The sequence below is a fragment of the Trachurus japonicus genome, chromosome 5 (assembly GCF_045865225.1).
Source record: "Trachurus japonicus isolate A0001 chromosome 5, Traja_1.0".
Classification (NCBI taxonomy): Eukaryota; Metazoa; Chordata; class Actinopteri; order Carangiformes; family Carangidae; genus Trachurus; species Trachurus japonicus.
Genome location: NC_140911.1, coordinates 14,666,045 through 14,690,860, shown reverse-complemented (window position 1 = coordinate 14,690,860; position 24,816 = coordinate 14,666,045). Strand labels below are relative to the sequence as shown.

The 24,816-nt window shown below is 42.8% G+C and overlaps 2 protein-coding genes across 3 annotated transcripts; one reads left to right on the top strand and one right to left on the bottom strand.

Moving 5' to 3' along the window:
• Positions 1 to 239: 239 nt before the first annotated feature.
• On the bottom strand, positions 240 to 18,715 carry LOC146987268 (solute carrier family 41 member 1-like). 2 transcript variants are annotated; one of them, XM_085776486.1, is made up of 10 exons: positions 18,561 to 18,715; positions 8,143 to 8,250; positions 7,814 to 7,885; positions 6,794 to 6,938; positions 6,517 to 6,663; positions 5,443 to 5,587; positions 5,267 to 5,346; positions 2,972 to 3,106; positions 1,425 to 1,573; positions 240 to 1,310 (listed from the first exon to the last, which is right to left on the bottom strand). In XM_085776486.1, the coding sequence occupies exons 1-10, from the start codon at positions 18,690 to 18,692 to the stop codon at positions 1,149 to 1,151; spliced, it is 1,275 nt and encodes a 424-aa protein (XP_085632612.1). In that variant the 5' UTR covers positions 18,693 to 18,715; the 3' UTR covers positions 240 to 1,148. The 2 variants fall into 2 exon arrangements, with proteins under 2 accessions (XP_085632612.1, XP_085632611.1); XM_085776485.1 differs by lacking the exon at positions 18,561 to 18,715 and adding an exon at positions 9,594 to 10,237.
• A 2,603-nt stretch (positions 18,716 to 21,318) lies between these two features.
• On the top strand, positions 21,319 to 23,625 carry ppp1r3db (protein phosphatase 1, regulatory subunit 3Db). Its single transcript, XM_085776489.1, has 2 exons — positions 21,319 to 21,474; positions 21,642 to 23,625. Exon 2 carries the CDS (start codon positions 21,646 to 21,648, stop codon positions 22,576 to 22,578), a length of 933 nt encoding a protein of 310 aa, XP_085632615.1. The 5' UTR covers positions 21,319 to 21,474; positions 21,642 to 21,645; the 3' UTR covers positions 22,579 to 23,625.
• Positions 23,626 to 24,816: the final 1,191 nt, after the last annotated feature.

Below are 24,816 nucleotides of genomic sequence, written 5' to 3'. Positions count from 1 at the left end.
ATCAGTGTGATAGCTATAGGCTATCTTAAACATGAAGGGATCATCTGAGCACTGAAAAGTTATGTTGTGGATAAATTAAAACGTGTGCAAACAAAAATCTATTCTGTGCTCAATAAATATATTTGTTGCAAATGCACAGTGATCTCTCAGAGTTCTTTTGACTTATTTAATTCTTGAATTCCTCACTGCGAGCCCAATTCACTGTGAAGTACCAGTTATCCCTAGTACCTGTATCCCACGATTTCCCTAGTCTAGTCTAGGAAAATAGCTAATCACTATAATAAGGTCACTCACACAAGAACAGTCTTGGTTACACAGCTAGTTTTATCAACCACTCTTAATTAAGTCATCCCTCAGCTATTTTGGTAGGTTGCTACTACGGCTGACATTGGCCGAGTAAGCTGTAGGCAGCTAACCTGATTGTAGCGCCTTTCAACCAAGCAGCAAAATGTTGTACCTCAATATGACAGGTATTGAGAGTGATATTTATGCAGCTTTAGTTAGCCTGCTATTACAACTTAATAGCATAGCCTACTTTATTTTGTTGCGACACAATAGCTAGAATGGCATAGCACAAAAATGACTTGTTTGAGTTCTGCGACAGGCTCATGTGTTTAGAAGAGTCATTCACATGAATTTGACTATTTATTCAGTCCAATCAGTTGTGCAAACTGCATGTAATTTATAAACTACTGTGAATTAGATGGTATTTTTGTCTGTAGGCCTAAAGTGATGTGACAGATCAATTTAATGCTGGTTTATTATGTGCAAATTGGAGGTATGAGACAGTGAAAGGCTAATACTGTGCATTTTGGTAGGAGACACATACAGTACATCTACTGAGCACAGACTAGATTTGTGTTTGTTCCAATTCAATTAATCCTTTGCATGATATTTTGTCTACAAAATTGAATTCATGTGCTTGCAAAAAATATTATATCTGTGCTCAAAATGTCCCATAGTGAAACTGTATTGAAGCACAAGTGCACCATACAGTACTTGCCTCCTAGACTGTATGGGTTTTTTTTTTTCTCTCCCTTTCTCTTGAAGGAAGCACAATGGGCTTTGCAGTGTGCTTCAGCCACTTGCATACAGGGAACACATTCAGGGTGTGCAGGAACACACCTGTGTCAGACCCCTGTCCTAGTTTAACTGAACATCAGTATGAGTCTGAAGCTCAGAGCCAAGAAGCCAGTGCCCAGCAGGTCACCCAGAGCGGTGAGGTATGGGATGGAGAAATTGTCTGGATCCAGTCCCCTTTGCCACAGCCAGCACACCATCAGTTTGCAAACGTAAAGCAAAATCACCACCTGGATAATGACAGTTGTTCGATACAAGGAGTCAAATGAGATATACTCAGCTTAAAGGAAATCAAACTCTAACAAAGCAATTTGAATAACGCCTTATTGGGTTTTTTTTTTAACCTGAAGAAGGGCTGCAGACAGGTAGCAGATGATGAAGGTAGGCGTCATGGCAGTATGGCCTCCCTGCAGGAGGTGGATGGTGTACAGGAAGAGGAGGTGACCCGGGACCACTAGGATGGCCAGGACTCTGGCTGATTTGGAGTTCACATCTAAATAAACACAGAACAGAGATGTGCATACTACTGTAAACTTCTAAAGGTTTGTTTCTTGGAAGTAGAGCTTTTCGCTGGTGTCTGTTAAATGATGTAATGTGTAGCATATCGTTCATGAATGTTTACAAGTGATTGTATAGCCTACAGTTTAACATAAAAAGATACCAAGTACAAGGAAATACAAAAGTCTATACAGGAGTAAAGTAATGAACAGAAAGATCAATTTAAAAATGGAAATAGATAACCTACAAAGCATGGAAAAGATTGCAGAGAGAATGAACAATTTTGTTTTACAAGCAGGGAAAACATAACAAAGCTCTGTTGGCAACGGAGAAAATTCAACTGCAGGACATGTCCAGAAGAAGAGAAGAAAATTCCCTAAGCTTTACGGAGGATTTGATGGTTGCAGAAAGAATTCAGGTCTCCTTGTTTTACTCTGGTAATAAAGTCAGAAAGATTCTCAGTAAAAGATAGTGGTTGATAGGTTGTGAGAGAAGATTCATTTCTATACCACAACAGTCTCAATGTTCATGTTATGAAACAGTTTGGCTTAATTTCTGTATAACTCATCCCATCATGAAATAAAATCAATAAGAGCAACTGAACATTGGAGAGGGACTAAAGGGCGTCCCCTTGTAGCAAGTCTGTGGGCAGGGCAGCTGTTTGTTTTTCTCCCACTGAGTGTGATTTCTTGGCAACATTAGTGTTCAGGGCAGATTGGGGGCATGCCAGGGCAAGTTGGTTAGCATGTCAACATCAAAAGTAGCAAGAGTTAACATTGGCATTGTTTACAACCTCTAAAGACAGCTATTGGAGTACATTAATAGAAAAAGGTTGATGCTGAACTCATGTTTCTTCAAGTAAATACTGCTAAGCTGGTCATCGAGCAACAGCAAAACTTAAACCAATCAAATTTGAGGCACATTTGAAATAGTTTTTTTTTGTTTGTTTTGTTTTGTTTTTTACCTATTTTTCAAAGCTTTTCATAATTGCAGAGTGACTGCTCTAAAGTCTTAGCACTGGTGTTCTTAAGGTTCAGCTAACCGGTTGCTAGCTGTAGCTTAAAATTTACGGCACAGACGTATTGATTTTTTCATCTAACTCTTAACAAAAGGAGTCAGTAAGTATTTCTCAAAATGTCAAGCAGGTGCTTTAAAATCTAACAACCCCTCAGTAGAAACTGTTCTGGCCACTTCATCATCACTGTTACAGGCAAACAAGTGTCCATCAATTTACACTCAACTTTTTTGAGTTCACCATTATATTAGTTCTTTGTAGTTGTCAATGCGAACATACTTCAAAACAACAAATGTGGGTATAGTACACAAACTGAGACAGAGTCAGTCACATTCACATTTCACATCACACCTCTAGTTATTTGTTACAACAGCTGACCTGGGGAGCAGAAGGTAGCACAAGGTCCAGGACAGCTCCCACTCATTTTAAAGGGAAGAGCTCCAGGGACACTCCAGTAGTGCAGGTAGGTGGACATCCTGCTGGCCTGGATGGCCACCAAGTTTCCCCCAACTCCTGCATGGACACAGAGAAGTACTGATCAGTTCCACATTAAAAATGAGATTCAACTAAATACACGATGTATCTGCCATGTACAACTCTTCTTGTACAATAATACTGGACAAACTGTCCCACTATCATCAGCTGCCATTGTTCTCTTTTCCATACAAAAGGCCGAGCAGACACTGCTGAATACAACATGGAAAAACGGTTCACCATCCAAACAGCAATTTTGCTTGAAATCTCTTCAGCAGTTATTCCTAACTCACAGGGTCCCTTGGGCCTTATTCTCTAAATGTCTGGAAAAGTCAGTCTGGTTGCTGTGCCATATTCATCATAGTATTACTCTGCCCTCGGGCTGATTTCATTAGGAGCAGAACAGAACCTCTTGGCTTGCAGAGCTTTAAAGCACATGGATCATTTGGGCAAAACAGGAGGAGTGTTTCTGGTCAACAGGGCAGGAGGGGAGCGCGCTGAATTGGAATGCAAATGCACTTCCTGTCCTGGGATGGCAATACATGCAGGAGTCTTTGGTAGCACTGAGGTTGGCAGGGATGCTGCGGAAACAGGAGCCAGCGAATGCATAGTTGGCATTCTGATCAGGCTTGTGGTTTATGTAAAGACCATTGTTATTGCTCTCTACTTAGTATGCCGCTTTGTGAGCGACAAACTTCAGTCAGCGAAGATCTGGCCTCTCTGAGGTTCCTTTGACAGGGAGGAGAGGCTGCTCAACTACAGCAGTGCTTTAATGCCTCATCACTGATTAACACAGTATATCCAAAGACCTTTAGAAATTTGATCTTAGCCTTTAGTACTTCATTGTCAAAGTGACAGTTACAGCTGCAGGGCAACTGCATGCTTCAACAATTCCCACATGACAGTTCTTTTTGATAGTAATTAAGTTAATTGAGAAACTTAAATATCATTCTATATGTGTCTATTTATTTTTATATGTCATGCTTTCATGCTCTACCATGTCAGCAATGTCTTTGCTTAGACTTGCTCAGTCTTTGTAGAATAAAGGCCACTCATTTTTTTTCATCTTCATTTAAAGGCGTAATATCCACAATGGCAGCTATATTAGTCAAGGTTATCAATCAATCTCATATCTTAAGTCCTCAATAATGAAAATAAAATCTAAGAAAATTCACATACAGTTTAATCATATGCAGTGGTGGAAGAAGGGTTTAGATGCTTTACATAAGCAAAAATAGTAATACCATAGTTTGAATTTAAGGCACCCATTTTCGCTTGAGTGACATTTCGCTAACTTTTCCCTAAATTTGTTGTGCCTGGTTATTATTCTTATTAGTCATGATAGTACATTCATGTTCCCATTTCCATGATTTTATTGTTCCTTTGACTTGGGAATTGTCCTCCATCTTGAAAAGACGTCCCAAAGCTCTTATTTCTGCCATGAGGAGAGGGATGGAAGAGCAAGGAGGGATCTCTCGGGGGCCATGGGCGAGGACACATGAAACCATCCGCAGTGGAAGAAGCATGATGTATAAATACTCTGCTGTGCTGAAATGAGTCAGATGAAATGATGTTACATCTCTCTAAATCTATTTCCTTGTTTCTTCTCTCCTCATTTCCATCTTTTTCAGTAAGAGGTATAAGACGTAACTGACAAAATGGTGGGCGCAATTAAAGGAAGTGAAATGCACCCCTAGAGTTCGGTGACACGTCCCCACAGCCTCTCCTAAGTTACACTAAACTAGAGGTCTAATCAGCCAGGTCAGCTAAAAAATAAAGCCTGTCATTTGTAGAGTAACCAGCTACGACATCCCTCACACAGATGTTCTGACTGAGGCGATCCCTCACTTGTCCTCTGGTGCCACCTGCATGTTGATGTGTTCAGTTCTCCTGTGAAATATCTGTATATCTTAAAATCTACTACAAGGACTGAACACAGAATATACAGTAACACACACACTCTTACTCTATAAAGTTGCATAATGTAAATAATGATCATAAAAATCCTAAAATTTTGACTCTTACAAGCACCTAACTCGTATTTATTACCATAAGTGCCAAATATAAAAGAAAATTAAATTGATTAAAAATTCAAATCCACTGATACAAACCTCTAAACTTTTTGTTTTTATTAATGGGAGCTGATGTTAAAGTTTGATGGGTGAGATTACTTTTGCAGGGAATTCATTTTATGCTCACCATTAATGACTGGAGTGAACACTGCCATGCCTTCGAAGTCTGGATTACTCACTGTCCTGTCCAGAATCAGTCCACCAATACTGGGAGGAAGACGAAACAGAGTGCGTGAGTCTCAGCTGCACTGACCCATGTGTGAAATGCTGTGGGCATTTGCCAACTAACACCTATCGGCTTACCTGCTGATGGACATGGCCAAAATGACCGGCTGCCAGCCTGACCTCAGGACCTCTCTGACTGGTGCAGAGCCACAGGCAACTATGACCCACACTGGGAGGAGGAGCAACAGGAGGCAGCACACCACGGGAGGCAGATACCACATGTCTGCAGGGCGATAGAGAACACAGAATAAATCAGTGAACAAACAAATAGAGAGAGTAAGAAAGAGAAATAATCATATTGTGACTATGATTATTTTGCTGCCCTCTTCTGGCTGAAATACTCCATTACACTAATACTGCTGATACTCCTAATGTGAATTTTGATCATTTCTTTTTTCTTTGATTTGATTTGAAAAAAAAAACAGTGCAAGGAGGGAACGAAGCTTGGAAGGCTTGTACGAAGTTCCATTCCCATCATCTAAGAATTACATGAAACTCAAGATAACCAATTAGAAATACAACATAGAAACATTCAAGATAAACAATAAAATGTACAGTGCAACATAGAAAAATTACAAAACATAAACAACAAAAGAAAGGAAGATGGATGCATAATTAAAATTAACAGGAAAATATCACTGAAGGTTATACATAAGGTGTTTTTTCAGTAACTTTCTAAAGGATGTGAAAGATGATGTTGACCTCAGAAACACATCTAAACCATTCCAGAGTTTTGGACCTCTAAATGTGATATTAAATTGATGCCCAGATGTTCGACAGAAGGGTAAATGAAGATTGCCAATATGCCTAGTTGAATATGAATGAAGGTCGGATGAAAAAGTAAAAAAATGTTGAAAAGTGTCAGGAAGATTTTGTTTACCGTTGATACACTTATGCACAAACAAACATGAATGGAAGACATTAAGTTTGTGAATGGGCAATATTGAATATTTCACAAAAAGGGGTGCAGATGGTTCTAGTCTACTAGATCGAGAGATCGTTCTTAGAAATCTTTTCTGGAATAACAATAATTTGTTCAGAGATTTTTCAAAGATCCTTTTATATCACAGGAATTGACCCAAAAAATAAAACCACAGGGGCAAACAAACAATGTAGTAAAAATGACTGATGTGGTGTGACCTGACCTCTGACCTTTGTAACAGAAGAAGAGGCTGCTGACCCCAGCGAGCACAGACAGAGTGGTGAGATCCCCGAGGCTGGCGGCGATGGGCGTGGCCACGTTATCCGGGTTGATGCCCACCTTTCTAGAGCCAATGATCACTGCCACCATCACCAGACCTGACGGAGCATACGAAGCATGACGGTGTTTCACAAACTCTGCTGCTGCCACAAAACATGTTGTATTCTGTGCATCTACTCTGTATTGTCAGCTGTTCACTTCCTCTGCAGCAATTTGTCTTTGTCTGACCTAGAGACAGTGCAGCAATAAAAGCAGTGGTGACGCTGCTGGCACAGAGGATAGCAGCCTCGATAACATCCACTCTGCCCCTGGTCAGACTCCCCAGACTCACTGCTGCGACTGCTGCCAGGAAGCCCACAACTGTGGCCTGGACCTGTGCATGGAGAACAGCACATAGGTGAATTTATACAGCTCTCTATAGCTCTCTATTCTACAGTATTAATCTATATATTGGGATATTTACAGTGATCCAGAAAGCCCAAAGCACAGCAAATTAAAAAAATACTCTAATGCCCTGCCAATCTTAAATTCTCATCAATTAATTTTCTTCTACTGTTTACAAATCAGAAAAGGTTAGATGATAACATAAAGAGGTAGATGGAAAAAAAGAAACCCGTAGACCATTCTGTAGAACAACATTCAACCTATAGCCTGATACAGTGCGTACCATGTGCAAGTGAAATATAAATGTTAAGGAGTTATAAATGGTTGTAAGATGCTTTTCCAAGCCAGTCTGCTGCCTGGTAATGCGAATATTCTGTTCCTATCCAGCTACATGTCTGCATATTGCTGTATTTGTTATATCTGAGTGTGCTGTGTGTGGTTAGCCATACATTTGAGTGAGCAACACAATTTATTCTGCCGCCCAGACAATAAATGGAACAGAAGTAGAAAAAGGCTGCCCAAAAAAAAAGCCCTGACAAAAAACGTATAACAGGATACTGGTGAAATGTCTTTGCAGTGACTCACAGAATCTAGCCAGGTGCATGTAAAACTGGTGCATGCTATGTATTAGCAGGCAGTGGAAGCATCCGTCCAATTCCTGGACTTCATGCTTTAGTGTCTTATCATGACGACCATTTGGAAACTATCTCTGTCATCTTGTCTGTGTAATGCATTTAGAAAAATGCTTTGACTCAGGAGGAGGATCAAGGCATCGAAACTCCTCAAGTTAAACTTTAGTGTTTCAAAGCCAGAAGAGTTAAGTGTGCGCAGTGTGTTATTTAATAGGATGAATGAGTGTGTCACCTGAATGAGAGCCAGATTACAGAGCACCATCTTCCACTGCTGCTGAGCCTCATCCATCTGCCCTGTGTTGGCCTGTGGACACAGATGGGATTACATAACACATCACCTTTTTTTTTTTCCAAGTGTTACGGTGAAAATTTAATTCTCAACCCTCAACATAAAGTTTTCAAGGTCCTGGCTAATTACTGGTGTAAGTGATGTCAGAATGACCCTACTGATTTGTCTCTAGTGTGCACAGATAACCATTAAAAAACACAAAATTCAAGTTGTTTCCACTACTTCCTATGAGTGTTTGTGTTCTATATGTGTGTGAGTGTGTTTCCACTCACTGCTGTTGACAGTCTAGATGCCAATGTCATCTCCAGATTCCCCTTCAGCCCCACCAGGGCTGGCACCAGGATAAACACCTCTGAGATCTCTGTGAACACCTCCCAGTGCTGAAAAACACCACATTGGTCTATTAGTGCACGCTCTGTTCCCAATGAGCCTCTTTCTCCACACAGCCCACTGTTACACTAACACACAGAAAGATATTCTGTTTTGACTTTGACTTTTTGACAGTTTTTTTGATCATACTGTTGTCTGCAGTCCTTCTAAAAAGTCCATTGGATTGCAATCTATGAAACCCCTTATACAAAACTTCTAAGAATACCCTTTCAAACCTTTGCTCCTTATTTGTATTGATTTAATTTGGTTTTATACACGTTATCCACTGTCTCAGCATTGCAGTTATCAGAATCAATGCAGCACAGCCAGAACTATTGCTGTTCTTTTATCTTACTTTTTTATCCACATGCTCTGTACTTATATACTCTTATAAACTTGGTACCAAATTTCCCACTAGGCAAAGCTACTGTACCAGCAACAGTTGCCTCAAACAGATCTGAAGAGCAGTAGGCTAACAAACTGACTCCACACAGCATTGATTTCTTTTTCAGTTTCAAACTCACAGCCCTCAGCCCAAATGTGCTGATGTTGACACAAGTGACATCACTAAAGTAAATCTATAGTGTTTTTTGCCCCCCGTATCAAGCCAGATGTATACTAATATAGACACAGCAGTGAGAGCCTGTTGGATATTTCAGCATGCTCCCAATGGCTAATCATTCCCCTCCCAACCTCTCAACACAACCCCTTCGCCTGTGAGTGTGGACGGATTTGATAAGTTGTAATTGAAACCTGATCTGCTGACTCTTTATTGCTTCAAACCAGCAGCTGGCTGACCTGCTGCATAATTCAGACGTGTCATGCTGCTGGTGTAATATTTACAAGAGGTTAAACAGGGTGAGAGCTATTAGGTGACTCTGTCTCGGCGTCTGACACTGCTGTTTGCCTCACTCCCCATCATTTATGTGTACCTGTAGATTTACAAAAGAGCTTCAATGCTGTTAGAGGAACTGGCAACTGTTTATTGAATGCTCTCAATAAATATTATGCCCGGGAGCCTGAAGAGACAGATTTTTTTTGTGATTTTTCTTTTCCTCTTGCTCTCAGCACTGATGTTCTTTATTTCCTTGAGTGCTTTTTGTTTGCAAGGATGATCCACAGATGACAGCTTAATGACGCAAACGTCACATTTCATCCCTTGTCTGACTCGTCTGCCTTCCAATAAGTCACCGCCTCTCTACCTCAAAGGCACAGGATGAAATGAAACCACAGAAAACAGTGGAGAAAAAACATAAACAATCATATGAACCTGTCTAGCTTCTAGCAGACTCACTATCGTATCAGTATAGAAACATGCTATCACACACACACACACACACACACTTTTTCATACTTGCACTACATCCATGAGTATCCCGGCTGCCACCATGCCCAGGCCGGCCACTAGGTACGGCAGCAGCACCTGGGCTGCGATGCCCCACGCGCCCTCCGACAGGAAGCCGTGGGCCGAACGGGTCAGTTTACACGTGAAGCCCCTCAGCTTCTTCCCCTGGAACCGCAGCTCCAGAGCCAGATGGGTCACCACCATGGCTGATCCGCTGTTAACCCATTCCCGCCTGGAAAGCCTTCCTTGCGACGTGCTGGTGACGGACGGACGGACAGACAGACGGACGGACGGACAGCTCCTCTGTGTCACAAAATCTGACTCCTATTGACCTTTTTGTGTTTGTTTAGTCAAGTTGATCTGAGGAGGATGTAATGATCCATCTCGACTGAGGGGAAGACTGGCGAGGGAAGAGAAGAATATTTCCTTTCCTTCTTTGAGTGTGTTCCCAAGTTCTGGCCTCTTTCAAAAGTCACAGCTGATGGTTCTTAAATCGCTCTTCTGAGTTTTTGTTTAGTTTTTTTTTCCTTTTTTTCCCCCCAAAAAAGAAAAAAACACAAAAATAAAAAACTCAAGCAGCTTGCTTTGCCCTTCACCTGTCACCCCTACTCTGGCAGGGCAGCAACACAGAGTACTTTAGCAAATGGTGGACTAGTTGGAGGAAGCTGCTTTCATCCACTTGAATGGATCATACACACACACACATACGCTCACACACACACACGGGTCCACTTGACAGCAGGTCTGTGAGGCCTCTTCTGACAGTCTGCTACTGACAGACCTCCACACACACACACATACATACAGACACACACACACATACACACACACACTACTACTCACTACAGCTACACACACTCTCTCTCCTCATGCCTCACTCTTCAGCAGGCGGGCTGCTGAGGCAGAGCGCTGGAAGCTGGGTCTGTCGCGGGGCCTGAAGAAGGTCCAGGTCCGGTGGGACAGAGACATCCAGAAGGCCAGCAGCTTCTTCTCAGCCCTCCTGTGCTGCTGCTCCTTCTCCTCCGTCTCCCTCCACACGTCCTTCTCCAGCTCCTCGCCGCCTTGCTGGTGCTCCGTGTGAGCTGCTTGATCGGTCTGGAACCCCTTCCCCATCTTGATAAGTGGAACACCAGGATGTCCGTCCAGGCTTGTGAGCTGTGCGATGGTGGCGATGGTGGTGGTGGTAGTGGTGGTGGTGGGGGGTGGGCACTGATTAGATTGTGGACTGTGTGATGCCGGAGGCTTGGACTGAAGAGGTACAGCAAGATGTGGTGTCGCTGCCGGGGGGGGCTTCCCTCTGGTTCCAGACGGACAGATGAGACGTGACGGCGCTCTGCGTTGGAGGGAGGGACAAGACGGACAGAGTGTGTGTGTGTGTGTGTGGGTGGGTGTGTGGGTGTGAGGGTATGATGCTGCAGACGTCTGAGTGTGAGCAAGGTGAGCAGACAGTCTCAGGACTCCTCTTTTCCTCAGTCTTCCGTCTGTTTTTCTTCTCAGATCAGTTCAGAGGATACTGCGGTTGTGCTCTCCCCCTCTTTTGATAGCTCCTCCTCCTCCCCCCCGCTCCTCGATGTCCTCACTATGAGTGGGTGACGCACTCAGAGCAGCAGCAGCAGGTTCTGTACCTGTCACCAACACGTGGTGCTGCTGCTGCCTGTAAAGGACACAGTTTTATCCTACTTGATGAGGGGGGGGGGGACAGGCTGCCACCAACTGATATTCCCTGGACTTTTTCGTGACATCACTTGTTTTCTGCTTTCTTTACATAATTTCATAAACACTAACCTGGCATAGCTATACAGTATAAGCTATATCCTCTACATAACTGTTTATAGGCTACAGAGATGACTTGACTCCTGTTTGAAACAGAATGATAGAAATAAGTCAGGTTCTGGCAAAGTTTGCTGTTTACTCCTCTGGTCACACTGCATGGAGGAACAAAAAGCTTATACATAACACTTACTTAAACCATGTCCTCACACAAACACAGGAACACACACACACAGACACACACACACACACACGGACAGTGACTCAGCTGCAAAGTGTCCTTGAGACATGGCTTAGAACGGGCGCTCTGTTCTCTGCAGCTCCCCCCTCTGACTACTGGCTGTAATTTTGGGTTATTAAACGACAGCTTCTGAAGAATGAGGCGTGACTGAAGGTTTATGGTGCCTGCACACATAAATTAGGAGGTCAAATAGCTGCGGTGGCATGAAAAGAGTTTTGGTTTCTCCTCTCAAAGATCAACCTCTGTCATATTTTTTAAGAAACTGACATAAAAAGTAAAGGTGATGATGACATGTCTATAAGCAGAGTCTGATCTCAGGCCATACTGTTTGACAACAACACTTTTTTCTGCACCACTACATCTGTTGCTTTTTTTTACTTTCTAAGTTTCTCATCACTTTGAAAGAGCAGTATCAAAGTTCAATAATTGACCCTAAATTAACAATAATAATAATAAACTATTAGATACACAGTAGAATATAGACATACTATATGACACAATCAATTCTGAAATAATTAAAGTCATTAATAAATGTCAGCCTAATTTCAATATGCCTCCACCCCTTCAAAAGCTTTTTTTTTTTTACAAGTTGGCTTAAAGGCTGAGTGGTGATAACATCCAGCTCTCATGTGTAAAGGATTATTGTTGTTTACTATGTCTATTTACCTTGTTTGGTTACAGCAGCTGACTTTAGGTGGTTAATTCAGAATCACTGAAAAGGCATATATTAAAATTACTACAAATGTATATTAAAAAAAAGGATTTCCGATAAAAATGAAAAACAGGGTGTATTGTTCACTCATTGGTTAACAAGATAAGATGTTTGTATTGTGAAAAACCTACGTATATTCATATGACATATTCTGCCAATGTGTCTTCATATTTTTACAATTGGCACACAGCCTTGTTTCCCAATTTATATGTAGCTGCACACTACACTTGGATTCAGGTGCAGCCATAAACTGTTTACTTGTTCCCATGGGGCAAGGTCACTTTACAGAACTACTGGGTCACTCTGACCTTCAAACCCACACCACCACAGCTCAGGCCCTGCAGCTCAGACACATGGAGAAACACTAGGGCTGTGTCCAAAATCACTCACTAGCCTACTCACTATAGTGGAATATATACAGTAGTCCACTATAGTGCTTGTAGTGCTGTCTGGATGCTAAGTGAAAATCAATATACCTATATCGTGGATTCAGAGTATCCCACAATGCAGTGTGAAAAGTAGTGCACAACCGATGGTCGCTAAGCAGGCAATACAGTAGGTATTTTTTTTTATTTTATTTTTTATTTTACCTTTATTTTAACAGGGTAGATCCATTGAGAGCAAGCTCTCTTTTTCAAGGATGCCCTGTAGCATACAGAGTTCACAGAAATGAAACATCAAACATCAATACAACACAATAAAATACAGTTATGAAAACAGGAGTAGTGAAATTACTAACTAAAGCAAGTGCACGTCTGAGCCCCCAAAACTGCAGTGAGAAGTAGGTTTTTGAAAGCCTCAAGTGAGATAAGTCTATCGATTTTCAGTGAGTTTTGTAATTTGTTCCATCGGTGTGGGGCATAGAAGGAGAAGGCAGTTTTTCCTAGCTCTGAGTTTGTGTAAGGGAGATGGAGTCTGATGTGGGACTGGGAGCGGGTAGGGAGACCTGTAGAGCGAGAATTCAAAAGTGAAGTTAAATACGGGGGAAGCATTCCGAGTAGAGCTTTGTAGATGAATAGTAGACAATGCTGTTCTCTGCGGGTGGTGAGTGATGGCCAACCCACCTTGCTATATAAAGAGCAGTGGTGTGTTAAATATGGGTCCCCGGTGATAAAGCGTAGGGCACTATGAAAGATAGAGTCTAGGGGTTTCAGTGCTGAGGCTGAGGCATGCATATATATCACATCATTGAAATCAAGAACAGACATTACAGTGGCATGAACAATAATATTCTTGCTCTGTGATGAGAAGCAAGACTTGTTTCTGTATAGAAAACCAATTCTGGACCTAAGTTTGTTGATAAGGTGGTCCACGTGGTTACGAAAGGAAAGCCTGGAGTCCAGCCAGATGCCTAAGTATTTGTAAGCGTTGACCGTTTCAATAAGCTGACCATCTAATGTGTGGATACTGAGAGGGGAGATGCTTTCATGGGACCTTGTGAACAACATACATTTAGTTTTGCTGGAGTTCAGTACAAGTTTATAAGCTACAAGAGACGACTGGAAATGGTTGAAGGTAGATTGTAAATTAACAACAGCTGAGGTGAGAGTAGGGGCAATGCTATATAAGATAGTATCGTCTGCGTAATAATGGACATTGCAGGCTGGGGATGGGGTAACAATATTATTGACATAAAGAGAGAATAGAAGGGGACCAAGAATGGACCCTTGCGGAACACCTTTTTGCAATGAGAGCGAGCTGGATCTAAATCCATCTACAGCAACTGCTTGCGTTCTCCCAGTGAGATAATTGGAGAACCAGTTGAGAGACGGGCTATCAAGGCCGATGGACGAGAGCTTGTGTAACAGGATGTTATGGTCTACAGTGTCAAAAGCTTTTGACAAATCAATGAAAAGAGCTGTGCAATGCTGGTGAGAGTCTAACCCATTAATGATGTTATTAATAACAAGTGCTGTAGCTGTGGTAGTGCTGTGACCCGGTCTGAAACCTGACTGTTCTAGTTGAAGAATGTTGTTTGAGTCCAAAAAGGCTCGCAGTTGGGAGTTTACAAGGGATTCTAAAATTTTGGCTAAACAGCAGAGCTTTGAGATTGGTCGATAGTTATCTAAATTATTAGCAATACCACCCTTGAATAATGGAACAACCTGTGCAGCCTTCCACACAGCAGGGATTTTACCAGATGAAAATGTCATATTAAAGATGTGTGTAAGCGGTGCGGCAATTAAGGGGGCACTCAAGTGCAGAAGATATGGATCAAGGTCATCTTCACCTTTGGATTTCTTGCAGTCAAGGTGAATGATTGCTTTCATTACCTCGGCATGGCTTACCGGTCTCATTGTAAAGACTGCTAGTGGGTTGGATGCAGTCACGAATACTGGGTCAGGAGGAGCTGGGACAATGTTGTTATCAAACAAATGACTAGAGGCTATGAAATGGTGATTAAAAGCATCACACATATCCGATTTATTAGAAATGCAGGAGTTACCACAAGTTATTTGCGAAGGGAGAGTAGAGATAGGTGTGGAATTTAGAGATTTAATGGTTTTCCAAAATTTGGTAGCATCACCTTGGCTGGAAGCAAGAGAGGATAAATAGAAAGTGGATTTAGCCCTCCTGATTGAGCTGATGCATTTGTTGCGCAGCTTTCTGAAAAGCAGCCAATCAGATGGGCTGTTAGAGAGTCTGGCCTTAGACCAGGCCAGATCTCTGACATGGATAGCTTCAGATAGGTCAGGAGTGAACCAGGGATTGGACCGGTTTTTTATACGGAATTTCTTGTACGGGGCATGTTTATCTATGAGAGAGCTAAAAACACTCCGAAAATACTCAAAGGCCAGCTCAGAGTCCGGGATTAAGTCAACCTTTTTTAGGTCAACATGAGACAAGTCATTTATAAAAGCTTGCTCATTGAAGTTTTTAAAGTTGCGCTTTCTGATGGTACGTCCCCTGGAACTCTGACTTTTGGTCATTCTAACACAGGCTATAGGACAGTGGTCACTGATATCCTGAGCGAGAACTCCGCTACATGGATATTTCTGCGGCCTGTTAGTCAGAATAAGATCAATCAACGTGGATTTAGAGTTATCCTTATTATTAGGCCTAGTGGGATAGGAGATCAGCTGGGACAAATTTAATTCGAGGCATAACTCTTTAAGCTTAGATGAACAGGGAGACAACCAATCTAAATTCAGATCACCCAGTATAACTAACTCAGAGGAAATATAGGGAGAGAATAGTTTTCCTAGCTCTTCTAAGGCTGAGATAGGGGCAGAGGGTGGACGATAAATCCCACTAATTGTGATATGACTATCGCCCCCAACACTGACATCCAGAATAATACATTCACAACAATTGGGCACAGAGGCAGAGGAAATTACGTGCACTACCAGATGCTCTTTGATGTAAATTATGACCCCGCCCCCTCTTGATTTCCTGTCTGCTCTAAACAGATTGAAACCCTTAATGGCTACATCCGAGTCTGACACTTTTCCAGAGAGCCATGACTCTGTGATGACTAAAATGTCAAGGTTTGATTCGGTAATCAGCACATTAATAAAATCAAGCTTTGACAGCAAACTCCTTATGTTTAAATGCAGGAATTTAAGCCCATCACAGGTTTGAAATTCATGTATTGACCTGAGTTCACTGAGCTGGGGTGGAACTAATGACTCGGCAGTACTAGAGACTGGAGTGATAGCTGACAGGCAGGTTATAAGGCGAGAAGAAGATCTGACTGGAACCAGGTTGAGTGGATTTCTAAAATTAGTTGTAGGCAGAATGAATGATCTGTGTGGTCTATTTGTCACTCTTACAGGGATGCTCTTAGGTGTAGTGAAGCTGCTACAGAGGTAGGGGGAGCTATACGGGGTTACAGTGAGTCAGGCGGAGCATGATTGGAGAGTCAATTCAATGTTGGAGGCTAGGAGGCCTGAGCCTTCACGGTTTGGATGTAAGCCATCTCTTTTAAAGAACTGCGGTCTTTTCAGGAAGGCTGCGAAGTTATCCACAAAGGGGATACCTTTGTGCATACAGTAGCCTTTCAGCCAGGTGTGGAGCTGACGGAGGCGGCTGAATTTAAGATCGCCGAATCGCGGAGCGGGCAGCGGACCGGAAATGATTAGCTGTTTACCGGTGTCCAGCAGTGCGTCAACGAGGCGGGTAAAATCCTGTTTGACCTCCTCCGACCGCTGATTTTTTATATCATTTACGCCTGCCTCAAGGACTAAGGTAGAGACAGACCTGTGCTGGTCGCTTAGGAGCAGAGCAGCTGTTTTAATGTCATTAACAGTTGCACCTGGGTGACAGAATGTCCTCCCTCCGGGCACCGCTACATGCCTGACTAGTGATGTGCCGATCACGAGCAGGGAGGGGGGGCGCAGCACCTGGGTGTGTGCTACTGACCTTCGCGGGGGGCTCTGACGAGACTGGTCCGTTGGTGAAGTCAGCTGATGTGGTGGCCGGGAGGACAAGGAGGGACGACCGGAGTTAAGGGAGCGAAGAGCCACGGATCTCCGAGGAGCAGGTGTAAACAGGGGCTGGGATTTCCTGCGAAAGTTGCTACGCTCAGGAGTAAGTGGTGGGGAGACCCGTGATCCGTCGTCCAGGGAGGGGAAATCCTTGACACTAAGAATGTCGTATTTATTGTTCAGCTGGATATTAAAGCGTGGAGGTGCAGGAGCGTGGATGGATGAACTGTATTTCCCTTTGCTGGCGCCTGCTCGGATCCAGTGCTCCGGATGAACAGGTGTGGAGCTGGTCGCGGCTTTAGGCTTTGCTCCAAGCCGAGACCAGGTGTCATCGGGAGCGGTGGCCGGCAGAGGAGCGTCGGTGGCCGGCAGAGGAGCGACGGTGGCCGGCAGAGGAGCGACGGTGGCCGAATGGCGAGCGATGTCTCCGGGCTCGTCAGGTGACGCAGCGCTGACCTCATCTACGGGGGGGAGGGTGATGGACTCGGGCATCTGGGGAACAGGTTGTGCGGGGCTGAAGATGATGGTGTCCATGAAGTTTTCTGCCGCCTGGATCTGGTACAGATTGGATATCCTTTTTTCCAGCTCGGAGATCTTGTCGGTCAGGCGGACACAGCTGCGACAACCAGGCGGGGACGGGGAGGTAAGTGGAGCCATATCTGTATCTGTGAAGAATGCTGGGGAGAGAAACAGCTGTGGCCAGTAAAGGTGTCTTGAGGAATAGAATGAATTGCTGTTGCTGTTGTTGTTGTTGTTGTTATTGTTGTTATGGCTGTTGCCGTTGTTGTGGCTAACATTAGCAGCGCAAAGCAAAACTTACACACAGGGCTCCACCTCGGGAGCCCACTGTGTAGAGAAGCCTTAGATCACTCAGCAGATAGGTTTGCAGAATCACAACTTACCGGCGCAGGTCCAGAGACTGGACCTGCTGCGGTGATTTAGCGTCCGGTAACCTGGATCGGTGTCGGTGGTATCCTGCCGGTGGTTGCTTTAGCTGCCGGTTGGGACAGCCGGTATAGCTTACTCCAATAGTGGCGTTGCGACTGTTGGAGAGTCTTTAAACGAGAGCCGAAATGGCTATGGGGATCTCCTTAGAGGGGAGGTGGGCAGCCCAGCCCGTTTTGTGAGGATAAAAACACAAAAAGAGAGTAAAAAATGCTAAAAGCCGGCGATATGATAATGGCGGCTCGGGTCAGTGGCGCTGCGACTGTTTGGGTAAAAACAACAAACAATCAAACTGTTTGATTATTAAAATAGTCGACCCGAAGACGAGAGCACTGTTTAAGGGATAACATTTGTGCATGTGGGCATTTTAAAACCGCAGGAATTGGTTAAAAAGGCAGATTATTGCGAGTCAAAATGACAGAGCTCTACAGACTCCCCTCAAAACGCCACGCATGCGCATTACAAGGATAATATACCATAATGCATTGCAGTCACGCATCGCGGTCATAATCGCAGTTGGCATTGAGCTGCAATGTTTTAATTATATGACAGTAATAACGTAATTAACTGCGCCGCAGAGCAGTAAGCTTATAGTCCTCTATATAGAATTCCCTATATGCTGTAGCGCGTAGGGAGTAGTGTGAGTGACTTCACAGCCTAAGAGTCAAAGAAATACTTTTGATGAGACTTTTGGACAGATGTGGTCAGAGTGAAATAACTGTCTGATCATATTGCTGTTAACAAACAAACAAACTGAGCTTAATGGGATCAAATGGCTCAACCATGCCCATGTTTTTGCCTTTGTACTGGATTTTGGTGCAGATTACTTTGGACCTGTTTGCCATATTCTGAGCCACATAATCATCTGTTCTGTCACTGACCTGCACCTGATCCAGCAGCACGCCAGCCGTCATCAACCCCAGCCCAGCCAGAAGGTAGGAAGGAAGCACCTGGAAGCAGATCACCCTGGATGACTCTCTGCAGGAAATGTGGAGCTTCTCCTTCTCCTCCATCTTGTCAGGACACCAAGTGTCGCTAGGAGATTCAGGTCTGCTCTGCCTGCCTGCCAAGAGTGTGTGATCATACAACCAAACTGCTGCCAACTGGAAGAGCCCAACACTGTTTGTCTTTCAACATGTCAACCTGCCCTCAAGCAAAACTGTGTGACTGTATCACATGGTTTCGCTGGAGGGCCCGGTGACAAATGCAGTTGTTTCTGTTATATGGATAATTACTGACGAGAGCTGAGGAGTAGTTTGTATAATTCAAGGCAATTTTAGTTCCGGTGGCTGTTCTGCTCCAGGATATTACCTATTACTGCAGGTACAGTCAGCCTCAAGCATTAGGATTTACATTAGAGACAGAAAACATACTATTTCTTTACCACCACAGCTCTTCTCTTTAAATCAAATTTCTTCTTTATCTCTCCATTCCTCCTTTCTGTCCATCATCATTGAGTCTGTACAGTGTCTAATAATTCAGTCTTGTGCAGAAGGTCAGTGAATTTGATCCTTTCCTGCTGGCCTGTAATAATATAGCAGAAATGTTTAAGTGAATTCAGACAATTTTGTTTTTGAATGACACTGATGCCATTTTTGCCGCTTGATGAAATGTGTTTGATCACTGGAACATCAGTTGCTTTTCATCTCTGTTGAAGCTTCTGCTCATTCTGTTTCTCTTTGTTCCTCAAACACTTGGATTTTACCGTGATTCAGCAGAGAAACACAATCCACTATTCATGTCACTGACCTGCACCTGATCCAGCAGCATGTCGGCCATCATCAGGCCCAGCCCAGCCAGCAGATCTCCCTGCATGACTCTCTGGAGGAAATGTGGAGCTTCTCCTCAGTGACACCGGTGCCTGCTACATTTGTTGAGCAAAGTTGTTAAACGTGGTTGAAAGGTCTGAAAAGAGCGAGTTTGGATTATTTTGTGTAAAGTGAAAGATACTAAAATATAGATAGGAAGTGACTGTGTCCTGTTTTACCATAAACTCACAACATTAGTGTTTCATGTAAATAAATAAAAAAATGTATTACTCAACTAAGACCAATACCTAAACTAAAACATTATAACAAAAATAAATACATTTATACTTTACATCCCTAACATTAGTGCGGTAGGCTACGCTATGCCAAAGACGGTTTATAAATAGAGTATATTTGGCTATGTATGGTATGCTAATACTCACACACAACACACTTCCTGACTCCAGTCACGCTCGACTGCCCTTTGAAAAACTGCGCACCGCTGCAGGGGCGGTATTTCACCGTTGCAGGGCGGGGGGGACGCAGGTAAATGCCCATAGGGGTGTTATTCATGTGTGTTTGCTGGGTGAAGAGTATAAATATTGTAGGATATGATATTTTGCAAAGGGCTGATATTTGTTTTCCCATGACTTTTTTGTCTGAATGGGCTAATGTGGTTTTGATAAAAGTATCTTTTATTCACATAATATTTTGATGTTTGATAGAAATTGTTCATGCTCACAATTAGCCGCTAATGTTACTGAAATAGTTTTATTTCAGCAGTTCAAGTATCTTTCTTGGCCAAAACTAGAAGCTAATGTTAATAGAGGGTTTCATTTTAATAGATCATGTATGATTCTTGGCCAAATGTAGCAGCTAATGGCAGTGAATTGGTTTCCTTTAAATAGGACAATCAAGGCCAAACCTAGAAGCTAATGGTATTGTAACAGTTGTATTTGGATGTGCATGATTCTTTGACAAATGTAGAAGCTAATGTGACTGAAATGGTTGCATTTTTGATTAAACAAGTCCAGGTGTTGGATGCTGTTTATGCTGTTGTTAATGCTGTTTATTAGTCCTGCTCGTTAGAGGGGACATACTGTATTATGGAAATATCACTTTTTGAAGGCTCTTTAACATATATTTAGGTGTTTGTCTTGCCTTCCGTCCCCCAAAAATGTGATAATTGACCAAAAAAATCTGTAATGTGCAGGCTCCCTAGGTTGAAATCCACATGGTTTTACGAGCTGTTCCCTCAGTTGTCTTGTAACTAGGATTTGAATTTGCATAATACCCCTACCTGGGACTGGTAGGCGGGTGTCATGTATTTATAATGCTAAACAATACAAAACTTTTTTTTTTAAACAACCATAATGACACATTCGTAAGTGAAAGTTGTTTTCTGTAACTTCCTCAAGATAGTTTTATAATACATTAATTTTGGTACAAGATAGGATTGTAATTGATCCCACTTATGAGAAATGTAGCCTATAGCCTACATACAGATATGTGTGGACCATAGACTGTATATAAAAGAGTTGTGGACACAGCCTGTAAATCAAACGGTAAAGACCTCACAGCCATTTCCATGCACTTTAACCCTGTAACCAGTAGGATATTTTAGACCAGTAACTATAAAGAAACAAGAAAAGAACAGAGGCACAGCCCACCGCTACCTGCTATAAATATTCACTCTACTGCACCCATCCCCAGTTATGGTCTCATGTTATATGTCAAGGGCTCTAGGGCTGAGCTGCAGGGGTGAGCCATAGATTACAGTTTGTTTTCTATATTGTCAGTGCAGTCACTGATGGTCTTGTAGGCAGATCCTGGTGGGAGTCGTCTTTCCAGATCGGCTCCTGTTGGCAGCTTGCTTCTTTATTTTTTCTGCTCAAGATGTTATGCCTGGCTTCCAGCGGTGGGTTACTGGCAAAGGCTTGCAGAGGCTGTTTCCTCATATCAGTCATCTGGTTGCAGTTGGGTTCATAGCAGTTTGCACACAGTGAAGAAGACAGTAGCCCAGCAGGAGAAGACGTCTGCTGCACAGGTTTGGTCCTCCTTGAACTTGTTTTGAACATTTGTATTTAGAATGTAAGCATTTGACCAATAGTTTTGTGATTGATGCTTTATGTGGAAGTTCAGTGCAGATATTTGCATGTGCTGTATGAAAAACCAAATGATTTGGGTAAACAACTGGCTGCTTTGTTTTTCAAGGTGAATGTACATGGCAAACATGGCTTCTGATAACTGGCAGCAGAGGGGCTCTGGTGAAAAGAGAGGGGTCCAGCTTCAGTTCATTAATGGCTCCAGTACCATACCTCCAACTAAAACCACCACCATCCGTCTTCGGGATCTTTACGATCCCAAGCCTCAATCTGCCAAAGCTCCTGTTCGGATCCGACCTCCAGGTCCAAGATCTCCCACCGTAAAGGAACCTATTTCAAAGCCCAACGTGCCAAGCGACCCCCCCGTCAAGACCATCATGCGCAGACGAGCTCAGTCTCTTCCTTCATGTGCAGAAAGGAAGAAAGAACTTAGGAGCCTGCAGGTACGCTTTGTGGACTCACTGGGATTGGAGTTGGAGGAAGTAAAGGTCTTCAAAGTTAAAGAGCACCCCCTGATTCCCCAACATGTTATGTTCAGACTGTTAATGAGCTCTGAACTGGCTTTCAGGAGGTCATTGGAGTTGTCCCTGCCTTACTTCAAACCTTGTTTTCCAGAAAATATGGGAGCTGAGTCAGACTACCTGAATCGTCTCTGTGCTCAGAGTGTGTGTCTGCAGCAGGTCCTGTGTTCGGAGCAGGGAATAACAGGCACTATACAAGTACTTAATTTAGCTTATGAGAAAGAGGTCACAGTGCACTACTCGTTCACTAACTGGAGAACACACACGGATACAACGGCGGTTTGGGTTTCGACTGGGAACTGTGGGGACTGCAACTCTCCAGAGACAGATACTTTCAGATTTCGTCTGCCAGTCCCGCCGTTCATTTTGGAGCCAGGAGCGATTTTGGAATTTGCCATCTGCTACCAAGTAAAAGGATCCGACTACTGGGATAACAACAATGGGCAAAATTACAAACTGTCGTGCCACAGCTACAAGGTGACTGTGCCAAGGGAGTGTGAGGACAGCATGCTGCACTTTACCTGAGTGTCCACATGGGGGAGCTCTAACACCTGCACAGTGCACACAGATATGGGTGACACTCAAAATACAAATAAGTATTACCAATATTTGCTGTAATGGTATGTTAGTATTTTCTCTAGTCATTCGAGTTAGCATAATCTTTACTCTTAAGATATTAAATATTGCTATCATTGATACATCTATGTATTGAGTAAGAAGTCCACCTCAACCTCTTACAAAACTAAAATGGTGCTTACATAGCTTACTAATGCACACAGTAAGTTATGATAATCATGTGTAAAGGTACACCAATGTATACTTATTTGCTGATAGACTTATGAGGTATCACAATATTCACAGTATTGTTACTTAATGAGTCCTTACATCTCTTGATCCCGTCACTTTTGGGTGTGGTTACAGTTGCATCAAAGCACAGTTATGGCCACACCCTCCCATACCCTACCACAGATAGTAGAGGTGAAATAAGCTAGAAACTTAGATGAAGGCGGTGCAGACTGTGCTGTTTCGGCCTCCTGTTAAGTTGCTCTTGAAGAAGTCTGACTCACAGACGTAGGCGATGTGGGCATTAGCGCCTATTCCAGGCGGCACTCTCCTCCCTTTCCACTTCCCCTTGCCTGTTTCCATTTTTAAAATCCCCTTCACTACAGGAAACAGCAACCTACACACTGGAAGTAGCACTTTTGAATCAAAATCTGGATCATGCAATCATACCTCAAATTAAGTCTTTGCTGTTTTTCTTTCCCAGCAATCCACAGTTTTAATGACAGTACTCACTTCTGCATGTGCAAATCTTCTGCAAGTTTAAATCACTCTGTTTTGTTTCTCAGGCTCAGGACTGTTCAAAATGATTGTGATAAAGATAAAGACATGCAAACTTGCAGCAGAACTGTGAAGCCAAAACAATTCCCAAGGGCTGCGCTGAGAGCCGCTGTGGTTGCTACATGGTAAAGATCAGAATATTTCCTCCAACTTCTGATCAGATGATGAAGGAAATAGGGAGAACTCACAGCTAACCTTTTAGAAACAGTATACAGCAGCCACAGATTTTGCGATTAAGGAGTTTGGTTTAAAGAGCTATGAATTCTGTCTCCTTGGATGAATAGTTAACAGTTGGTGTCTAATGCTAATTTTATTCTTAAGAATAAAATCGATTCTAGATGATTAGTATATAACTTGATATAGGGCAATGAAAGACAGCTGGTTAATTTTACAACTCACTTAGTACAGTATACCATTGATTTAGTGTTGTTGTCCAACAAAAGAACTCACAGGACAACTCTAACCCTAAACACATGAGTGGTCAGACTCAAACAGGCTTTAGAGATGTCCTGGTTTTTTAGTTGCTATCAGACAAGCTCAAAAACACAGCATGTGTTTCAAACTGCACGACCCCCAGTTTAAAACACAGATTTTCTATATCTGCCTCGTGACAAGTGAAGTGAACTTCGTAACATTGACGGAATAACCCTTTAAAAATATTCCAGCCTGTTTGAGGTCATGGATGGTTCCTGTCCTCCTTTTATTCCGATTAAATCCCTGTCACCTCTGTACAGACCTACGTATATAAGAATTTGCTCACTTTGCACTTTAGCAAGTCTGGTGACCCACTTTATTGATCAACAGTCTGACTCGGAGAAAGCACTGTTGATGCATCACAGAGTTGCACAAGCTAACAAATCCATATTCTTTGTTGATTTCTTGCAAATGGAAAAGACCCTTAATGATCTGTTTGAAATATGAGCAGCTTGTTTACTTTCTGTTATGACCAGTAGGGCTTGACCTCATTCTTCTGGAGCTTGTTTGGTGTTAGGGGGATTATGAGGGGCACTGTTAGCTCATCTGTTGCACTGTGGTCGAGTGCTTTAGATCCATCGTGGTGACTGACCTTTCACCAAAAAGTTTCCACTGATACAAGAGCCCAGATTCCAGTGGACTTTCTGGCAGGCTGGGATGTTTGGCTCATAGAAGGGCATTCTTCCATTTGCATCTGTCAATGCAACTGCCTGGCATACTTTAAACATGATCGCAGCCATCTGACCACCCAAAAACTAACTTAGCATGTCAAGCTTTTTATAGATCACACACCAGTTAGAGACAACCTAAAATAATAGAATTTGTCACGAAAGGCACAGTTTATTTAATTGTTGTAACTGTTGTACTTTAAAGTTGTCACACCCATTTTTAAAAAGTTCTTGTTAAGAAGTTTGAATTGATCTGACTAAGCTCTCTTATTTTCACTCT